This window comes from Stegodyphus dumicola, chromosome 5 (assembly GCF_044657685.1).
Source record: "Stegodyphus dumicola isolate Sdum_Otavi_A_Nest chromosome 5, ASM4465768v1".
NCBI lineage: Eukaryota > Metazoa > Arthropoda > Arachnida > Araneae > Eresidae > Stegodyphus > Stegodyphus dumicola.
This window is the reverse complement of record NC_140772.1, coordinates 165,630,807-165,650,808: the sequence shown is the minus strand read 5'-3', so window position 1 is coordinate 165,650,808 and position 20,002 is coordinate 165,630,807. Positions and strand designations below refer to the sequence as shown.

At 32.3% G+C, this 20,002-nt stretch overlaps 1 protein-coding gene across 2 annotated transcripts in view; it reads left to right on the top strand.

The window, feature by feature from the left end:
- Positions 1 to 16,963, top strand: part of Snr1 (SWI/SNF related, matrix associated, actin dependent regulator of chromatin, subfamily b, member 1) — an 86,546-nt gene extending 69,583 nt beyond the window's left edge. For both annotated transcript variants that reach the window (XM_035350521.2, XM_035350522.2), the window contains 3 exons: positions 3,414 to 3,604; positions 7,014 to 7,145; positions 16,825 to 16,963. In XM_035350521.2, coding sequence (XP_035206412.1) covers positions 3,414 to 3,604; positions 7,014 to 7,145; positions 16,825 to 16,864 — 363 coding nt within the window. In that variant the 3' untranslated portion in view covers positions 16,865 to 16,963. The remainder of the gene's footprint in view (positions 1 to 3,413; positions 3,605 to 7,013; positions 7,146 to 16,824) is intronic.
- The last annotated feature ends 3,039 nt before the right edge of the window (positions 16,964 to 20,002 follow it).

Here is a 20,002-nt window from a genome sequence, read left to right as displayed (position 1 = left end):
GCAAAAAGTTGACTAAGACGCAGAGAAATTATGCTGTTATTGAAAAGGAAGCTTTTTGTGTTTTCTTTGCCTTGAAGAAATTTGAAACTTACGTATTTAGTTCTGAGATTGTCATTGTTAGTGATTGCAACCCTCTCAAATTTCTCACAGAATGTTCCTCACAAAGTTCTTATTTACAGCACCGGTCTTTAGCATTGCAATGATTACGTAAAGGAAAAGACCATATTAATGCAGACTCATTATCTTGATTAACTGCCTATCAGTAGAAGCATGACTGAAAGTCGATAACTTTTGAAAGGCTATGATCATAGTCATCATCATTTTGACTATTTAGTTTGAACATTTTTTTAGAGATTAAATGCTCTAAAAGAAGGGGTTAGATGACCATGTGCATGTGCAGTTTAGCCGAATAAGTGTGCATTGCCTCTCACTCACATGACTTACATTAAAAGAGAAGATGTGATAGTAACGAAAGTAACACGCTATATGGCAGCATAATAATGATAAATTCATTTTTATTTTTGTGTAAACTATTTGTTTTGTTCGTGTGATTATAAAGTGTTCATGCCGTTAAATGTATGTTTATGAGATGCCCACATTATGTTCACGTCCACACTAGGTAGTAAATATATATCCAGAACCCATGCACAGAAGAATGTGTGACAGTGATATAAGTCTCCAAAATGAAACCCTTGTCATTGTTCTTTATTTATTTCTCTTGTTGAAAATTGAGTGATATCAAGTAAAGTAGTGAGTAATATTGCTGGCTGTGGAGTAGATCCATGTGTGGGATATATAAGAGAGATTAGGTATAAGTGCAGGGGTCATCTGTTATTTACCCTGAGTAAGCTCTGGCTATCCAGATAAACCACTTACTGGAGTTATCCAGATAAATAACTCGTTCCTGGGGCTTATGGTACTGTTCTGGTGGCGAGATGCAACTGTTGTCTGGTGCATTTGGCATTGCAAGCTCAGCTAATGCTGGGAGTGTCTTTGTGCACCAGCAATAGTTGAGCTTATGTCCTGGACCTATGGTATTATTGAAACGTTAAGAGTACAGCATTTGCATTCAATGGTTATGCAACTGTTACAAGATTCTAATTACACTATTGGAAACTCGATCAAATTGAACATTTGTTATCTACAGTTACATACAGATTTTTGATTATATTACAATTTTGAACATAGGTTTAGACAACAATTCATGCTGTTTGTTTACATGTATATGATACACATTCAAATAGTTACAGTGTGATCACTCAAATACGAAATTAATTTTTTATTTCCAGACAATGGTTACCATATGATTACACAAATAATATAAAAATGTACTGGGTAACATAAATATGCTATATAAATATATGCAATATTAAATCAATATAAGTATGTATAATATTTATATTATACAAATATGTACACAATAATATATTAATATTGTTGGACAGCAGAGAGCAGGTGATATGTGAATCTGCATTGAATTTATAAGGAGAAATATATAATTTATATTTCTCCATTCTTCCAGCATGCCTTCATGGTGTAATAATAGTACACTCAACGCGTATTCGAAAGGTCCAAAGTTCGAATCCTGGCAAGGGCATTGCACGTTTTTCAGTCTCCTTACATCAAAAAATAACCTAATGACAGTATAATAGTTTTTAATGCTTTGTATCCTTGAAAATGATATTTCTTAAAGTTAAATTCGTTTATCAGAAATCAGTTAAACGTTAATCAATGAAAACATTTTTCGTGCATGATGGAAATTCCATTCTGGCTTTTAAATCTTTGCTGAAGTTAAATTTTGTTAATCTGGTTTTTTTAGCTTATGTATTTATTCAGTTTTATTCATATTTCTCTACCTTTACAATTATGAATTAGTATTAATTAAGAAATAATGCATTTTAATTTTAAAATTAAAATTGTTACATTTTTTTCATTGAATGTATCAGATCTGAAAAGCATATGTACATTTACTATTCTTAGCTTTTGCATATATTTTGGATTCTAAATTAGTGAAATTTATATTATTATTTTAAATTAGTCAAATAAATTAAAATTAAAATTCTTCGAATGGATTAAGCATGAAAATATGCGAAATAAAATAAAGCTGGGTTAAATAATTTGAATGCATTGTTTCAGCTAACCTGCACATATTTTACTTAAATTAATTAAATAGATATTTAAGGCAGCCTTTAATTTGCATCAGTAAAAATAAGCAGGATAGTAACTTGCTATTTAATGATGCTAATTGAAATTTAAATAATTTCTTTCAAATGGGATCAAATCTGTTTCTATATCTCTATATATTTTCGACTTCTAATAAAGATGCTTTAAAAACTTACAAAGATTGGTGAAATAAGAGCAACAAAAATTGTCTTTTTAAAAAGTATGAAAAGTAATATATCTCTCAAGGCACATTGAAGAAACACCAGATCTGAAAATTATTAATGTATATGAATAGCTTGAAGAACAGTGTTAAACATTTTACATCCTAAACAAACATCTTGAAATCATTTTAGCTATGTTTTTGCACAAAAGTGTGTGTAGTGTGTCGTAGAGTCACTGAAAAATGATTTACTTAGCATTTTTGTAATTTTTCACAAAATAAAGTAAACATAGGTTTATGAAAGATTAGTGTTTTTAAAATCTTTTGCAACAGAGTAAAATTTTCAAAAAAAAAATTAATGTTGGTAATTAGTGTATGGTTTTTTTTCTTTTTTTAACATTAAGAATTACTGACATTCAAAGTATATGTATTTCAACAAGGGGAAAATTTCAAAGGAGAAAATTTTGCATTTTGATGTAGCTGTAGTTCTAGCATTAAAAACAATCAGTTGTAAAATAATTGAAAACTGTTTAATTTTGATCAAGAAAGTTATAAGGTATTTCTCCTGCCTTCTTAGCATGCCTTCGCGGTGTAGTGATCAGCACGCTTGATGCGTATTCGAGAGGTCTGTAGTTCGAGCTTCATCTCTCATGCTTCGAAATAACGTAATGACTCTACAGTGGCGCCCAAACTAAAAGGTGGTGAATGATGATTCGTCACCACCAGGATTTGGCGATTGGGTCCCCTAAAACCCCTGTCGCCATTTAAAAGGGGGAATATATAAGGTAATTCTCCCTCTTTCTTAGTATGCTTCTGTGGTGTAGTGGTCAGCACGCTCAACGTGTATTTGAGAAATCCGTGGTTTGAGTCCCGTCGAGGGCATTGCTCTTTTTTCATCTCTCCTGCTTCGAAATAACCTAATGACTCTACAAAGTTTTTACACATGTGAGGTTTATCTGTGTTCTTGATTGTTATATACAAGCAACTCATGTTTAACCCTATTAAATTAATGTTTTAATACTCTATTACCATGAATGCAGTGTGATGAAATGAACTTATATATATTCATATTTTCTCTGTTATTACACAGCTAAATATTCATGTGGGAAACATCTCTCTTGTTGATCAATTTGAATGGGACATGTCAGAAAAAGAAAACAGTCCTGAAGTATTTGCCAATAAACTCTGTTCAGAATTAGGTTTAGGTGGAGAATTCTGTACAGCAATTGCTTATAGTATTAGAGGACAGTTATCATGGCATCAAAGAACTTATGCTTTTAGGTAAAAAAGTTTTTTTTTTCTCCCCCCCCCTTTTTTTTTTTCAGTGTAAATACTGATAATTTTAAGTTAAATGTGTATGCTTTCACATTTGTTTTCGTGAACAGTTATGTAGGATCTGTCAACTTCTTTTTTTTTCCCCTCTTTTTTTTATTTTATTTTATGTACTGCTGAGAAAAGGGGGTAGTCACAGTGTTACATAAACTTTCCTTGTATCATCATATGCAAAGTGTAATTTGATAGTTCAACACTCCAATCAAACTAACTCTGAAAATAAGATCTAAGCATTTTTATATGAAAAATCTTTGATGTAGGAATCTCCATTGGTATGTTATGCATCATGTTTATCATTCTAACCTCAGTTAATATTAAACCTTATAAGCATGATTAAATTAATAAATTATAAGTGCATTAGCTCAGTAGTGCTGTTGCTACAAATATATTATTATTAACTTAGTTAAAAATACATGTTGTTATAACTTCTTGCCTGTTCATAAAATTTCAAAGGAGAAAATTTTGCATTTTGCCTGAAGCATATTTATAGTTTTTTAATGTAGAAACATTTAAAGTTGGAAACTAGAACCGAGAGAACAAAATTTATAGAAAATATTTCATTAATTATTTTATAATTCTGATTTTTGATTTAAAATTTATTTAAATGAAAAAAAATGTACACAATACAAATAATATGTTTACAAATGAGGTTGATTTTTTATTTCCTTTCTTTTGTACTAGCTGTAAAAAATTAAATTACTCCCAACTCTTTTTTGCATAGCAGTACGTTCCTTAGAAAACCGTGCAAAAGAAAATCGTACATGTGACAAATTTCGGTATATGTTCCACAACTTTAAAAAAAAAATGTGTAAGATGGAAAAACTCTAAACATTTCCTCCCAAAAGTGTGCAAATAAAGTAACAATGAAACCAATATTACATATTTATAAAACAAAAACAATTCATTTTTATTACAAAAAAAAAAAATTCAAATTAGTGTAAATTGAAAGTTCAGTCCATAAGTACATGTATCAGATATGACTAGCACTATTCTCTGGTTTGATTCAAATGAAGAATTTTGTTCGTTGTTAATGCCTTCTGAATTTTGTTGTTACAAAATCTGTTATTATCTACTATTTTTTTGTTACTCAAGTTGCTTATATTATTCTTGATATCAAGCTACACAAATATACCAAGTTATACCTAGGAGGAACAAATTCCCATTGCCAAGCGTACAGGAAATTGAGAAAAATACAATATGAAACCAAGAATTATTAGGATTCATTCTTTGACAAAGTTCTCACAATAATTTGAACTCGGATTGAAGCTTACTTGGGAAGTGATGAGCAGTTCGATGAAGTTTTACTTTCATTTGCTGTTGATTGATCCATATCACAGTTTGATCAATGATTTAATTTACGTTGATTTGATGCGGGAGAAAATGGTGTCAGAAGTTTGAACTCGAAGAATGTGACATTCAACCTTTTCCACCTGCTTGACAGCATTTCGCATATACACTGAAGAGGGTGCCCCTCTTCAGTGTGGCATAGCCTCTTCTGTTTTGGTGAAGCTTTCCTTCTTAACATTACAAATTCTTTAATGAAATAGACCATGTCATTAACACATGTGGGTATAAATTGATCGACTTCTGATCACACTGTCAAAATTAATTCAAGGACTGACTAAATTATTTTGATAGTGGTTAACACTGCAATACTAGTTACTACCTATTTCTCCATCTTCGTAACATAACTTAATTACTGGTGGGGGAGTAGTGTAGTGGCCCAGTTATTGCATGAGAAATAATTGTTTTTTATTTCATATATTTGTTCATGTGTTTAATTATTTTATAAAATTAACTTTAATATTTTGTTAATATTCATATTTATATTTCTTTTATGTTGAATGGCAATAAGTAGTTCATATTTATATTTAAATTTCTTTATGCTGAATGGCAACTAGTTCTAGTTCTGATTCATGATTGCTAGGTTTTGGTTTCAAAACGTTGCTCGTAGCGTCGCATTTCGATAGTCGGAAAATAAAATGCAATAACTTAGCTATTTGTTTATAATTCATGCTGTTCCTAGTCATAAATTAATTTTAAACATTAGTAGCCAAGGCTACATCATGTTACTATTAGCATAAAAGGAAAACATGTTAATGCATCCCTGGATCGCTTGAAACCAGCATATATTTTAGCTGAGGAAAATTCTCAGTTGATACAACCTGACTACACTAATTTGCAGAGACCGGACTCAAATTCGGATGTGAATCAAAAACATTCTCGCACAGGCAGAACTATACGTTTACCTGTTAGATTCAAGGACTGACTAAATTATTTTGATAGTGGTTAACACTGCAATACTAGTTACTACCTATTTCTCCATCTTCATAACGTAACTTAGTTACTGGTGGGGGAGTAGTGTAGTGGCCCAGTTATTGCATGAGAAATAATTATTTTTTATTTCATATATTTGTTCATGTGTTTAATTATTTTATAAAATTAACTTTAATATTTTGTTAATATTCATATTTATATTTCTTTTATGCTGAATGGCAATAAGTAGTTCATATTTATATTTAAATTTCTTTATGCTGAATGGCAACTAGTTCTAGTTCTGATTCATGATTGCTAGGTTTTGGTTTCAAAACGTTGCTCGTAGCGTCGCATTTCGATAGCTGGAAAATAAAATGCAATAACTTAGCTATTTGTTTATAATTCATGCTGTTCCTAGTCATAAATTAATTTTAAACATTAGTAGCCAAGGCTACATAGAGTTTTTTTAAAAAAAAATTGGGGTGGTGGTGGTGGTGGTGGGGATTCATGCTAAAAGGAAAAATTCGTGTAAAAAAGAGTATTTGTTCTTATTGGTGAACCCTGTTATTTCAAAATCATGTAAAAAAAGAGTTAAGTGTATTGATTTTTTTAAACTTTGATTTCTATAGCTTTTGAACTTTAAATCAAGCTATTTTGTATGGCTTTTGAAAATAAATGAATCTTTATTTGTTTAAATTTTTAGCATCTCATTGTTAAAAAGTTGAAAGTTAGTTTTTAATTCATATTCTTAAAAATTTGAATAAAGGTTTAGTTATAGTGCTAATATTTCTGTTATTATCACCATTAGCACTGCAAGTGAAAATGTTGAGGCGAATTAATAATTTTCAGAAATAAATGTAATAAAAAACTGGTTTTTAAATAACTTACTAAGTAGTTTCAATTCATAAAATACATCGTGCTTCCTCAAAATTGGAGCATTTTTATTTCTTGTCATAATGTATGGAAAAGGGCTATTAAGGAAATGTAATTGTTATTAATAGCATAATGCTTTTATGTATGAATTTAGAATATGCTTTTATTCATTTATTCATTTTATTCATTTAAGTGTCAATTGTTGCAAAATTTTTTATAATATTCTTAGTGAAGCTCCTTTACCTACTGTTGACATTCCGTATCGAAATCAATCTGAAGCTGATCAGTGGTGCCCATTCTTGGAGACACTTACAGATGCTGAAATGGAAAAGAAAATCAGAGATCAAGATCGAAATACTAGGTAATTTTTTAACATTCTCATGATTTCTTCAACTCTCATAACAAATGATTTTAAACATTGGCATTCAGTTATGAAATTTGTTCTTGCAGGGACTAGATTGGCTTGAATCAGAATGTAGTTTTATAAGGAGAAAAGTCTCCAGTATAGGTTGCAATAATATGATGTACCATATTTATTCACATACTCTCTCCTTCTCTCTTATATTTATCTCCTTAGCTTTTTTAGTGCAAGGTTCTGAAAATATTTTTAGTACAGTCAAATACCGAAAATCCACATTGCCTCTCAAAATAGAAACATTTAGTTTATAGGTTCTGGAAACCGCAACATGGAGTACGAAATATCGAAGAAAAAATACTTGCAGGATAATGACGTCATAATTACCAAATAATAATGAGTTTCAACGGAAATACCAAATTATTGACATCATGATAAGAGCTTTTTCCCCCTCCAATCTACATCGAGGTAAAAAAGCAGACGATTAACTCAACTCTTCTTTCAAGTTCACGCTTCACATTGTTGTACTTTCTGAACTTTGTTATTTTACAAGATTGTTTAGTAATGTCATTTTTTTATCTGAATATTTTGTTGATATATTAAGAATATTTTAAATTTCAGCGCTTTTTAATACAGTGACAGATAAGATACGCACTTAAGATTTTACTGCTTGCAACGTTGAAAAACGTAAACGCGTTGCATTGACGGTAATGAAAGAAGTGGAAATTTTGCTTAAGATGGAGGCAGGTGCTACTGCTCGGTTTATAGCAGAATCATATAGAATTGCCACAGGGACTGTGTATGATATACGGAACAATAAAGAAAAGCTGTTGAAATTTTACAGAACAGTGATTCTAACATCGGAAACCGGAAATCTTAACATGAGGCGAAATCGGCAAACCTCAATGCTGTATTGTACGAGTGGTTCTGGCAGCGGCGGAGTGATGGGGTACCTATTTCAGGCCCGCGCCAAGCCTAACCTGTACTCCTGAGAGAAAAGGGGAAGCAGATTCATGCTGATTTAAAAATAGGAGCCTAATGCAAATGAACAGTATAATATAATCAGTTTATATATGTAATACTAATTTAATGTGTATAATTAATTATTGTATTAATATATATAATAATTTAATTAAATGTATCTAATACGCCTTATTTATTTTGCACTTTTAGTCTGAATATTATCTTTTCTGTCCTGAAATCCGCAAAATCCTAAAATCTGTACAACCTCTGGTCCCAAGCGTTGCGGATTTCTGGACTTAATTCGGAACATAATTTTCCTTCCTTAAGGCATTCAGAAAGCAAGCTTCTCTGATTTTTGAAATGGATTTGGCTTCATAGTAATTGTTTTAATATTACTATTGATTTCCTCATGGACTTTGTTTTGTGCATGGAATCTTGATTGAGGATGCAATACAAGCAAAAAAGTTCAAGGAAACAGAGATACCTAATGCTTTTGATGGTTCTGAAGATAATTGCACATGGGAAAACAAACTGAATGGTAATGGAGATGACGGCAATGACTTACAAGCTATAGCAGATCTAGAAACTAAATGATTTGAAGCCTAGGTAGTAACAATGGATAAAAGTAAGAGTAGACTAGATTCAATGTACAGGGAGTAGAAATGAACATATCATTTCTACTTTCTGTATCTTGAATAATATTGGTGATATTTTTAATATAATTAATCTTGAATAATAATGATAATATTGGTAATGTTACTATTACTGCATATTTTTATTGGAATGCAGGTTTCTTTTAAATAAATAATATTGTGATAGTTACTAGTAGTTTATTTATGAATGCTTTTCATTTGTTACATTCTTACTGTAACTGCATCCTTTAGAAATTCAATAATTCGTATAATTTTCCTTTCTCGATTTTCATGCAATGAAATTAGTAGAAAAAGGGAAAAGATATATGAATAAATATATCTATTTTTCATAAATAATGTATAAATTTATTGAGAATGAAATATTTCTTTATTATTGAAAAGAAATTCTTATGTATACTTATATATATATATAATTTATTTCCTAAACAGTATTGATTAATTGATTATATTATCTCCTAAGTTTAATTAGAATTATTTTAAAAGTGTGAATCCATACTGGTAAGTTATATTTTGAAAGATGTTTTGAAGTAATTTGAAAGCAAAATGTTAATAATGTTTTAATGGGGACTGGAGTTAAATCATCATGAAGAATAAAATTTCAATTGTAAAAGGAAAAATTAAAACATGTAATCATTGTCATTGATCGGAAATTAGTTGACATTTCAAGGGGAACAAACCATTTAAGATCATACAACATATATATATATATATATATACAGTCAAAAGTCGTTAATTCGGACACCCATAATCCGGACCTCAAAGCTACAAACTTTCTGTGCATGCGTCGCGTTCACGCATGCGCACAGGCGTTTACGAGAGCGCATAAGACCCTTACAGCTGCAAATATGTTTGTGCGCATGCGCGTTTAATGTGTAACGGAGTTATACGCTAAGCTAAAGTTATCTAATTCAGTTAATGTTGCAGATTGCGTTGTTCCTTAATCTTCGAATTGGATCCGGCTTATTATTTTTTGCAGACTGTTAGAGCAATTTTATAAAAGTAAGCTTGAACTTTCGATTATGTCAAATAGAATTTCCGATATATATTTACTACAAAGCGAAAGTATGTTTTGAAATCCGAAATCTGTTTATCAATTTCACCTGCGGCAGGGGGGGGGGGCAGAAACGTCATTATTAGATTATGATAGATTAGAAAGATTATGTCAAATAGAATTTCCGATATATATTTACTAATATGTAATTTGTATCTACAAAGCGAAAGTATGTTTTGAAATCCGAAATCTGTTTATCAATTTCACGCTGCGCTGCGGATTGGAAGTTGATCTGTCAGCACTATCCTTATCTTCAGAGCAGATGTTTTTATTTTATTTGGTTTATAATTCCATACTAAGTGTAGTATTTCATCTCGATATAGTCTTTGATATGATTTAAATCAAGTTCCTCCTCATTATAATTCGGTATTCTCAACACAGCAATTATAGGACTTGAACAGCGGAACTTTGTAACTAAACAAGAAATTATGTCTGTTTAATAGAATTAAAGAGAAAGTATTATCACATGAAACGAAGCAACTTACATTGAAGGAAATGTTTAATAAAGTAAACAAATAAATATTAAGCTTTTTCTTTTTGTAAATTTTGATACCCTTTAGATCATAATTGTTCTTTATTTCATAAATTACGGTTTCATATTTTTAATTTTGTAATTTCTGCATGCCATCTTACCAGATTTAAACTGATGATCAATAATCCGGAAAAATCGATAATCCGGAATCGCCGAAGTCCCGACGAGTCCGGATTAACGACTTTTGACTGTATATTGTTTTTGTGAGTAGTTAATTTGGCACAATGTAATATTTTATTGTTTTTTTCCAAGTGTTTCGGATTATGTGTAAGGAAAACTCTGGATACATCTGAGATTCGATTTCTCGGTTTTAAATAAATTTTAATGTCTTTATTGAAAATTTAATTGAATCTTTATTCAGTTTTTGATCTGAAATGTACCAGAACGAAACATATTAATCGACTCTTATGTAACTTTAATTCATTTTCCCTTGATGGATTTTTAATAATAAAGATTAAATTTTTGAATAATAAATATTAAAATAATATTTTTAATAAATATGAAAAATAAAATATTATTTGAATAATAAAATTAAAAGAAGATTAATTTTTATATTTTCTCCTTTTTGTATTTTTATTTTAAAAGTTTATTCTACTGATGTATTCATATTTTAATTTTCATACTTTTACATACGGTGTTTAACCTCTTAGCCACCATTGCAATTATTAATACTGTTGAGGTATTGCCGTGTTTTAATTCCAATTTTATTTTAACTTTAATTGCTTTAAGTTTATATATATATATATATATACATACACAGGGTGTCCCATAAATGTTGCGACAAACTTTTTGGGGAGGTAGGACACATCATAAGAATTAAGAATGGCATAGGAACCCATGCCTGGGTGTATCAAGGATAAGTGGCAATAGAAGTAGAAGATGGGAAAGGAAACAAGAGAGTGATTAATTGGAATAATTTATTGGACATAGATACAGATGGTATACGACAGCTTGAATGTTACAACAGATGTTCGAAGTTTGCATCATTAGATGACAAACATGCCCGACAACGATGGACCATTGATTGCTGAACATGTTCAAACACACCGGACGTTTATCTGATTGTAGCAGCTACGCAGGCGAGTCTTGCCGCAAGATCCATTTCAAACACAGCAGGATCATGATACACGTCTTTTGATGGCTCCTCAAAAAAGGAAATCAACCAAAAAATTTTATTGCTCAATAAATCGGGTGATCGTGGGGGCCAGGGAAACGGTCCTCCATGCCCAGTCCATCGATGCGGGAATTGTCTGTTGAAACATCCAGTTCAAAATGAGTAGGCATCCCATCATGTCGAAACCACATGTTCACAAGCTATCCGTTCATGTAGCATTCCATGATTTTCGTATGGTGCCTACCTTTCGAGTGAGGCAATCCTTACTTTCCTCTATCCTGTACCAGATGCCCTGGCGGTGTACAATGATGTATCTGGACAGGGGTTCCTATTCAATTCCTAATCCTTATGATAGGAGTTACAGAAGTTTGTCGCAACATTTACGAGACACCCTATATATATATATATATACAGGGTATACTATATGTACAGGGTTTAATATGATATATACAGTCAAAAGTCTTTAATCTGGACCTCTTATAATCCATAATGATCTATAATCCGGACCTGTTTCCGAAATCTGTTTATCAATCTCACAGGGGGGGAGGGGATGTCGTGGCGTGCAATGAACTGGAAGTTGATCTGTCCTTATCTTCAGGGCAGATGTTTTTATTTTATTCGGCTTATAATTCCTTACTAAATGTAGTATTTCATCTCGATGTACTTCGTCTTTGATATGATTTAAATCAAATTCCTCGTCATTTATAAATATCACGAATACACATCAAATAGTTGTCTGGTTGCAATTTTCTAATTTCGACTATGCGTAATGTATGCTTTACGCATGCAAGTGTTGAAAGAAAAGTTTAATAAAGTAAACAAATTAATATTCAGCTTTTTTGTGTAAATTTTGATACCCTTTAGATCACAATTGCTCTTTATTTCATAAATTACGGTTTCATATTTTTAATTTTATAATTTCTGCATGCCATCTTACCAGATTTAAACTGATGATCTATAATCCAGAAAAACCGATAACCCGGAATCGCCGAAGTCCCGACGAGTCTGGATTAAAGACTTTTGACTGTATCTAATCAAAACTATAAATTTTTATCTTTACTGCCATGCTTTTTTTTTTGTACAGCACATAAGCGTTCCATAAATTGATGTCTAGAAGATGGAAAAAACATTTTTTTAGTATTTCTTCCTTTTTTTTAAATCACAAGATAAATATTTACATTCTGGTCCATTCGATCTACACCATCCACTATGTTGCTCTATAACTACTGTCGGTTTTCATTTTATATCATTTTTGGATGTGGATGCTTGAACTGTTTCTGGATTATGTACTGTAAATATCAGAGACACAGCTTTTTTATCCATCCATAATACATGTTTTTCCTTTCTGGTATGCAACCAATTGTCCTTTTTGAAGTTTTTTTTTCAGCATTGCTTTAGGAGCTTCCTTTCTCTGAAGTTTTAATGTTCCGTACATATCTGTGCAGCAACTAATGAGGGCATCTGCTATTTCAGGCAATGTATAAAAGTTATCTGTTGTCAGATGGTATCCTTTATGTAAAAGTGCTTCCATTAGTGTCATCACAACCTGCGACGATTTGCTCAAATGTTTGTAATTGCCATCAAACACAGTTCATTTTCCTGTTTAAGTTAACATAGACCATACATATCCAGTCTTTGATTCACAAAGCATGTATGCTTTTATTCCAAATCGTGATCATTTTAGTGGGATGTATTGTTTCGAACTTAGTCTTTCTTTGTATAACATAAGACTCTCATCTATGATGACATCTCGTTCAGTTGTAACAACTTCTTGGAAGCGAATTTTCAAATGCTTTAGCAAGGACCAGATTTTAACTAATTTTGGGCACATATAAGAATTTATATCCAATTTTTCTTTATCTGAAAAATGTAAGTAAGTGCCAATATTAACTCGATGATGATATACTTTGGGGAAAAAATGGTGTAGATGTAGAATGCCTCTTGCTCCAATGCTACTCAACTACTGCCTTTTTTTTTATAATACCTTGAAGAATAATCAAGGCAAAAGGTACATGTATTTCATCTCTCGATGTTGCTTCCCATTTTTTTCTTCTAGAATGCCTACTAAATACATTATTTTGCATGCACTGCTCAGCATATCTCTTTGTTTCCGAAACAATCAGGTTTAGCAAATAATCATCCATGAAAGCTTCATAAAACTGAAGTTTACTATTAGCTATATCAATATTTAAGTTGATTTTTGGATTTCCAATTAAAGCAAATCTAGGAGGTGCATCGGGTGTATTATTAGAATTAATTTAAAAAAATTGCCTTGCTTGGCTGAAACCATCTGTACTGCTATCAGAGTCATTAGTGTCACAGTCATTTAGAAAACCTCCACTACTTCCAGACTCTTTTGCAGGTATTTCAGATTCTTATTCCGAATCAGAATAAATTACCTCCATACATTCTGGATCAGCCTTTATTTTATGATAAAGATTGTCTTCACTACTTGTATATAAATAAAGTTATCAAATAATGTGTAAAATACATACTAAAAGCTAAACATTCAAAGATAAAAACTCATGGAGTAACTTATAGATTGTGATAGTTGTCCACAAAACTTATGAATATTTTGTGGACAACTATCACAATCTATAAGACTAATTTGGCATTAAAAATAGAAAAAAATACAACCAAAATAATGAAAGCGACAAAGAAATTAGATCACCTACATGCGATACGGGCAAATCCATAAAAGGCACGAAGAACACACCCATACGGTGTACGGGTAAAATTGGCAAGGGGTTGAGGTGCAGCACTGTCTATTAACTATCAATGTATTGTTATTTATACTACCGTAATTTCCAGAAAAAAGGCCGCATCAGCGTAAACGCCGCACTCGAGAAAAATGGCGGGGAAAAAATTAAAATTACACAGAAACGCCGCAATAGTTTAAATTGCGCGTGATATCGTTGTGGGCCGTATAGATGCAAAAACTCAACCTAAGTCCTGATATATGACATACCATCTCCCTTCGGAAGTCTTTCGTTTAAAAATGATCATCGGCTTTAGCTTGTCACCGTTTGCGGCACAAGCTAACACACATGTAAATGACGTTCTTTCATGCCCCGTCATAAACATAGATACAGTTTTTGCACCAGTTTCATCAACAGTTCTGTTTGCAGGAGAGTCGAAAGCTAACAGCGTTTCATCCATATTTATTATCTGCGACCGAAGAAGTTTTTTTTTTTTTTTTGGTCAATAATAGCTGTCACATATTTTAGAAAAGATGACTTTTTATCCTGCCAGTCCATTGGTAATTGTTTTTTTTCATAAATCTGCTACCCCTCCTTTGAAATCATTTATGTTCATTCATTTTGCTTGTAAGTGAATTTTTACAGTCGAAATTGCCATTCCCTTTCCTCGTTGCTCCTTTATCCAGTTTGCAAGGTCGTCCTCTAGATTTGGCCACCTTACAGTACCGCTTCTTTTGGCTCGTTTTTGTTGTGGCATATTTTTAAGAAGTTCTTTTTCAGTTCTCCAACGTCGAATACATCTGTCGTCCACTTCAAACTCTCGAGCTGCTGCTCGATTTCCAATTTGTTCAGCACGTGAAATTGCATTAAGCTTAAAACCAGCAGCATAGCTTCTGTGCCGTTTAGGGACATTTTCAAAAATTTTCCGCTCCCTTCTTACTTAAAAACTATCCAAAAAGTACTTGTACCCAAACTGATGGGATTTGTATCTGGCAGAATGCCAAGAAAAATCCATTCATGCTGAAGGGGAAATACGTCAGAGTTCGTTATTGCGAGGCAGGTGGAGTCATGTCCGCCTTTGAAAAAAATTGCAGAAAAGGCAGGGGTGAGGAGAGAATGGGTCCTGGAAGATTCATCGAATGGCAGAGGAGAGAGACTATTCGAACTGATGAGAATGTTGATTTGCAAGGGTGAAGAATGTTATTGTTCTGAGATCTCGTTTAGGGTGAATAAGGCATGTAGGTCCGTTCAAGGGAAAGAATGTAAACAAAATAACGTTCGCAAAAAGCAACTGAGTGGTCTTTTGTGTGGGAACAGCACCAGTCTGTGCACAGTGACAAGGCCATCCAAACTATGTACAATGACCATCATAAAAAATATTTTATTTTTAGTGCACCTAAACGCCGCACCCGCTGAAAATTTAAGTTTTAAACACGTAAACGCCGTGGCATTTCTTCCGGAAATTACGGTACCTGTTTTGTTTCATGCTTCAACAGCAAAATATTTCGATTACCTCCTTCTCTATGTTTCATGTAATTAGAACCCATTCATAGTTTAAGGGGATGACTTTAAAAAGGTTTTTTATAGAGGCATTCAATGTTATGTTCTTTTGTGTGCTGGTATAACTTTAAATTGAGGAATTAAAAGGCAGGCTCAGAATAAAGTTAAAAAGGAATTGGAATTCTAAAAAAATAGGTTGAAAATGCTAAAAATATGTTTAAACATTAGTTAAAAAGGAGTTTCACAGATGACTTGCTTACTATTCCAACTAGAGCTGGAATGAATGGTTCAGACTTGTTTCAATCTTTTATTGCCTTCTGCAAGTTTGCTGTTCATATCAGAATTGGCATCTAGATTTTCAAAATAGCATATTTTTTTTTTTTTAATTACTTTCTGAGAACATCTAAATTCAATAGCTGAGTGGAGCAAAACCAAAATCATTAGTAAACCCTGAGATAAAATCAGTTTTAAAATCAGAGAAGGCCACTAGACCATGTTGCAACTGAGACCTTCCTTTCAATCTATGACATATCTGAATACTGATTCTGTGAAGTACAATAACTCTCCAGAAAACAATAAACGAGGAAATTTAACTGAACATTCATTCCAACTCTTGTTTTTACTAATATTTAAGCATTATTTTAGTGTATCAAGTTTAAAAGTTTTGTATAATTTTATAATTATCAAAAGCCTCAGATGTTAAGCCTTCTTTAAAGAAATTCCTAAAGCAGATAACTAAAATATGTTTTGCTATAAGCAATTTTCTAATGTAGCTGAATTATCTAATGTATTATCTTTAAAAATATTCAGTGTTAAAGTTAATTAATTTTTAATTGGGTTAGTTAAAGGTTCTTAATTAGGTAAGGGTTATGTAATAATCTAATGTTTAAACAATTATCTATGTATAACCTTTATCCAGTAATTCTGTTAAAATATTTTTGAGATAATACAATGCAGTTTTTTTTGTAAATTAAAGCTATTAGAACTCAGGTGTAATAAATTACTTTCATAATGACCCAAAATCCATGTTGTTTTAATTTATTTCTTTGAATGCTGATATAAATCATAAAAAATGTAGCAGCTATTGAGGGTATGCTTCTGTAATTTCATGTTTTATCACTCAACTTACAGATGTAAATAAATCATTCTTAATGGTTATCTTTTTTTTTTTAGGAGGATGAGGCGACTGGCAAATACTGCTCCATCATGGTGAAAATTAAGAAATAATTTGTAGATTTGAAGAAATTCTTATACTTTACACATTGTATTTGTTCTCAAGAACGTTCATTCAATAAAGCTACGTGAAATGCGATATAGACGTTGTCTATTGTGAAATGTCTATTGCGTGATATTGACATTGTCTGTAGTGTCTACGTGAAGTTGTCTATTGTGCTCATGATTTTTGAGTTAAGTTTATAATGTGGTTTTATTTACTCTAATATTTGTAATTGAATAGATATTTATGTGCTAAAAGACTGCTGTTTGCACGCTAGCATTCATCACCTCCTAATAACACCTTCATATGTTCCTGTAACTTCTTTCCATTCCCCCCTTCCAGGAAAAAAAAAGGCTGAAGGGTTAGAACTGAATGCAGGTGCCTTAAATCTGGGTAAGAGCTTAGGATTTATAGATGGATCTGTGATCCATTTTAGGTAATCATGCATTTTTCTGATCAGAAATTCAATTCTAGCTAACATCCCCCCCTCCAAATAACACTTCAAAAACGAAATTACATATTGTTTGGAAATTGCTTAATTCACAGATTTTTATTGGCAAAATCATGTAGTAAACAATATAATTGCATAAAGCTTATAGTTGAGAGATTAGTTTCTAACATCAAATTATCTTTTAAATGTCATATGAAAGTTATTTTGGAAATGGAGTGTGTTGTAATGTGTGAATGTTTCTGTTTGGAGAAAATATAATTTTTCTTTTAAGGAAAAATAAAATCATATATTTGACAACAGTGGCTTTAATAAGTATGCCTGAGAAAAGAACTTTGTGGAAATTGTTGTAGAAGAAAAAAGATGTTCATTCGCAAAAGGCTTGGACAATGCCATATGAAGCTCTGTTGGTGGATTTTTGATCAGACATTTTATTCAAAGTGCCACCCAAGCAAATTATTTAAAATGCACCATGAAGTAATAGAATAATTCATCATTTTTGCCTTCAGAATTATAACCAAAAAAAAAAAAAAAAAAATACGCACCAAGAAGGAGTTGTCCGATGGAAACAAAAATTGCTGGATGGGAAGATTATGTACTGAATAAAAAATGATTAAAATTTCAGAACAATTGAATGATTTAGAATTGATGATCAGAGTTACCTAGTTACAAAATAACAAGCTCAATAACGTGTTGGCCCACCTCTAGCCTGGATGCAAGCTGCCACGTGGCATGGCATAGACTGATAAAGCTCTTGGATGGTCTGCTGTGGTATTTCTTGCCAAATTTGCTCCAGTTGTCTGGCTAGGTCATCAACATTCACTGGTAGATGCAGTTGCCTTCCCATCATATCCCAAACATGCTCGGTGGGAGAGAGATATGGAGATCTATCTAGCCAAGGAAGTGTTTGACAAGCTGTAATGTTCATGGCAACATGTGCCATATGTTGTCTGGCATTATCTTGCTGAAAAATGAGGCCAGGGTACTGCAAAGCAGGTCTTAGAATGTCGTCAATGTACCGCTGGACTATAAGTGTGCCTCTAATGAAGACCAAAGGGATCCTGCTATCAAGGGTAATGGCACCCCAGACCATAACTCTTGGCTGAGGGCCTGTGTGGCTGCAATAGTGAAAGCAGGATCGGCAGGCTGCTCTGGGCATCTCCAAACATGTCTTTGAAGATTGTCACAACAAAATTGGAAGCAGGATTCATCGCTAAAGATTATACGTCCCCAGTCAGCATCATTCAAATCTGATCGAGCCAAGCACCACTGTAATCTGGCTCGACATCTTGAAGGCATGAGTGGCAGGTGGCTTAATGGTCGGTACGAACGTATATTTCGCTCTATCAGCCGCCTGTGAAAGGTCATGATGGACACTCGTGTGCGGGTTGCATGTCTGATGGTTGATAGTGATGAAACAGGCACTGTGACAGTTGATCTGACGATGACTCTGTCGTCCCGATGTCTTGTAGCTGTAGGTTGACCACTACCATCATGCCACTGAAATCTGCCATTCACCCATTCTTGGCAGCATCTTCTAATCGGCGCATCGCTTTGACTCATATGAGGAACAATTTTCCAATTTGTCCAACCTGCCATTTTCAGTCCAATGATACAACCTCTTTCAAACTCTGACAGTTGCTCGTAATGAGCTCATATCCTGCGGCGAGGCATTTTTTCAGTCTTTGAAAGGTATTCTAAATCGCAATGCAGTAACAACAATTCAAGAATAACTCCTTATATACATCTGCTGGATGCGCAGTTCCGATGCACTGGACATAGCACTATTTTTTCATTGCACACCAAATTTTAATCATTTGCGTATTTGGTCAAAATATTTATGCATACGAAATTTCAAAGCAATTGAATGATTCCTTCTTGATGCGTCAATTTTTTTGTTATAGAGTGGATTTAAATGAAAAAATTTCTCATTTTGTATGTTTTGTTTTTATGGTTTTGGTTTGTTAATATGTTGTATAAAATGTAATCTAATACTTTTTAAATCAAGATGCTATTTCTTGAAAGAACTTAAAAAATTCTTATGATTTTATTGCAGACTTTGACTAATTAATTTACAGGTAAGATCAAAGTTATGCAATTAAAATGTTATCAATTTAATATTGAAGTAAATGCTTTTACATTTTAAAACATATAAACTTTTATATATTATTTAAATTATATTCTTTAAATAGTAGAAGAGAATTTTGAAGGCTTCCTTGAAAGTGATGGTTGGGCAAGTTTGCTCTTGTGTAAATCTAGCATAAATAGCACTACATCCGGACTTATGTAAATTTGTAGATACATAAGCATGCAAAAGCCATGACCTTCAAACTGAAACATAACATTTAGAAATAAGTGCAGTCAAAAGTCTTTAATCCAGTTGTTGCGATTCGCTGCTGCTGTGTGATGTCATTACGAACTGTGAACTCGCGCGCATTACATTACTTATTATTACATTTATACGACTGTTTTGCAGTCAGAGAACACTTTTTACTTGGAAATTTCTTGCTGTAGGACTTGTGTTCTAGCATCTATATATGATTCGAAATTTTTTTGGATTGGAAAGGCAACAATCAGTTTACAACCAAAGTTAAAAGTAATCAAACATAATACAGTCAAAAGTCGTTACTTTTTTTGGATTGGAAAGGCAATGATCAGTTTACAACCAAAGTTAAAAATAATCGAAC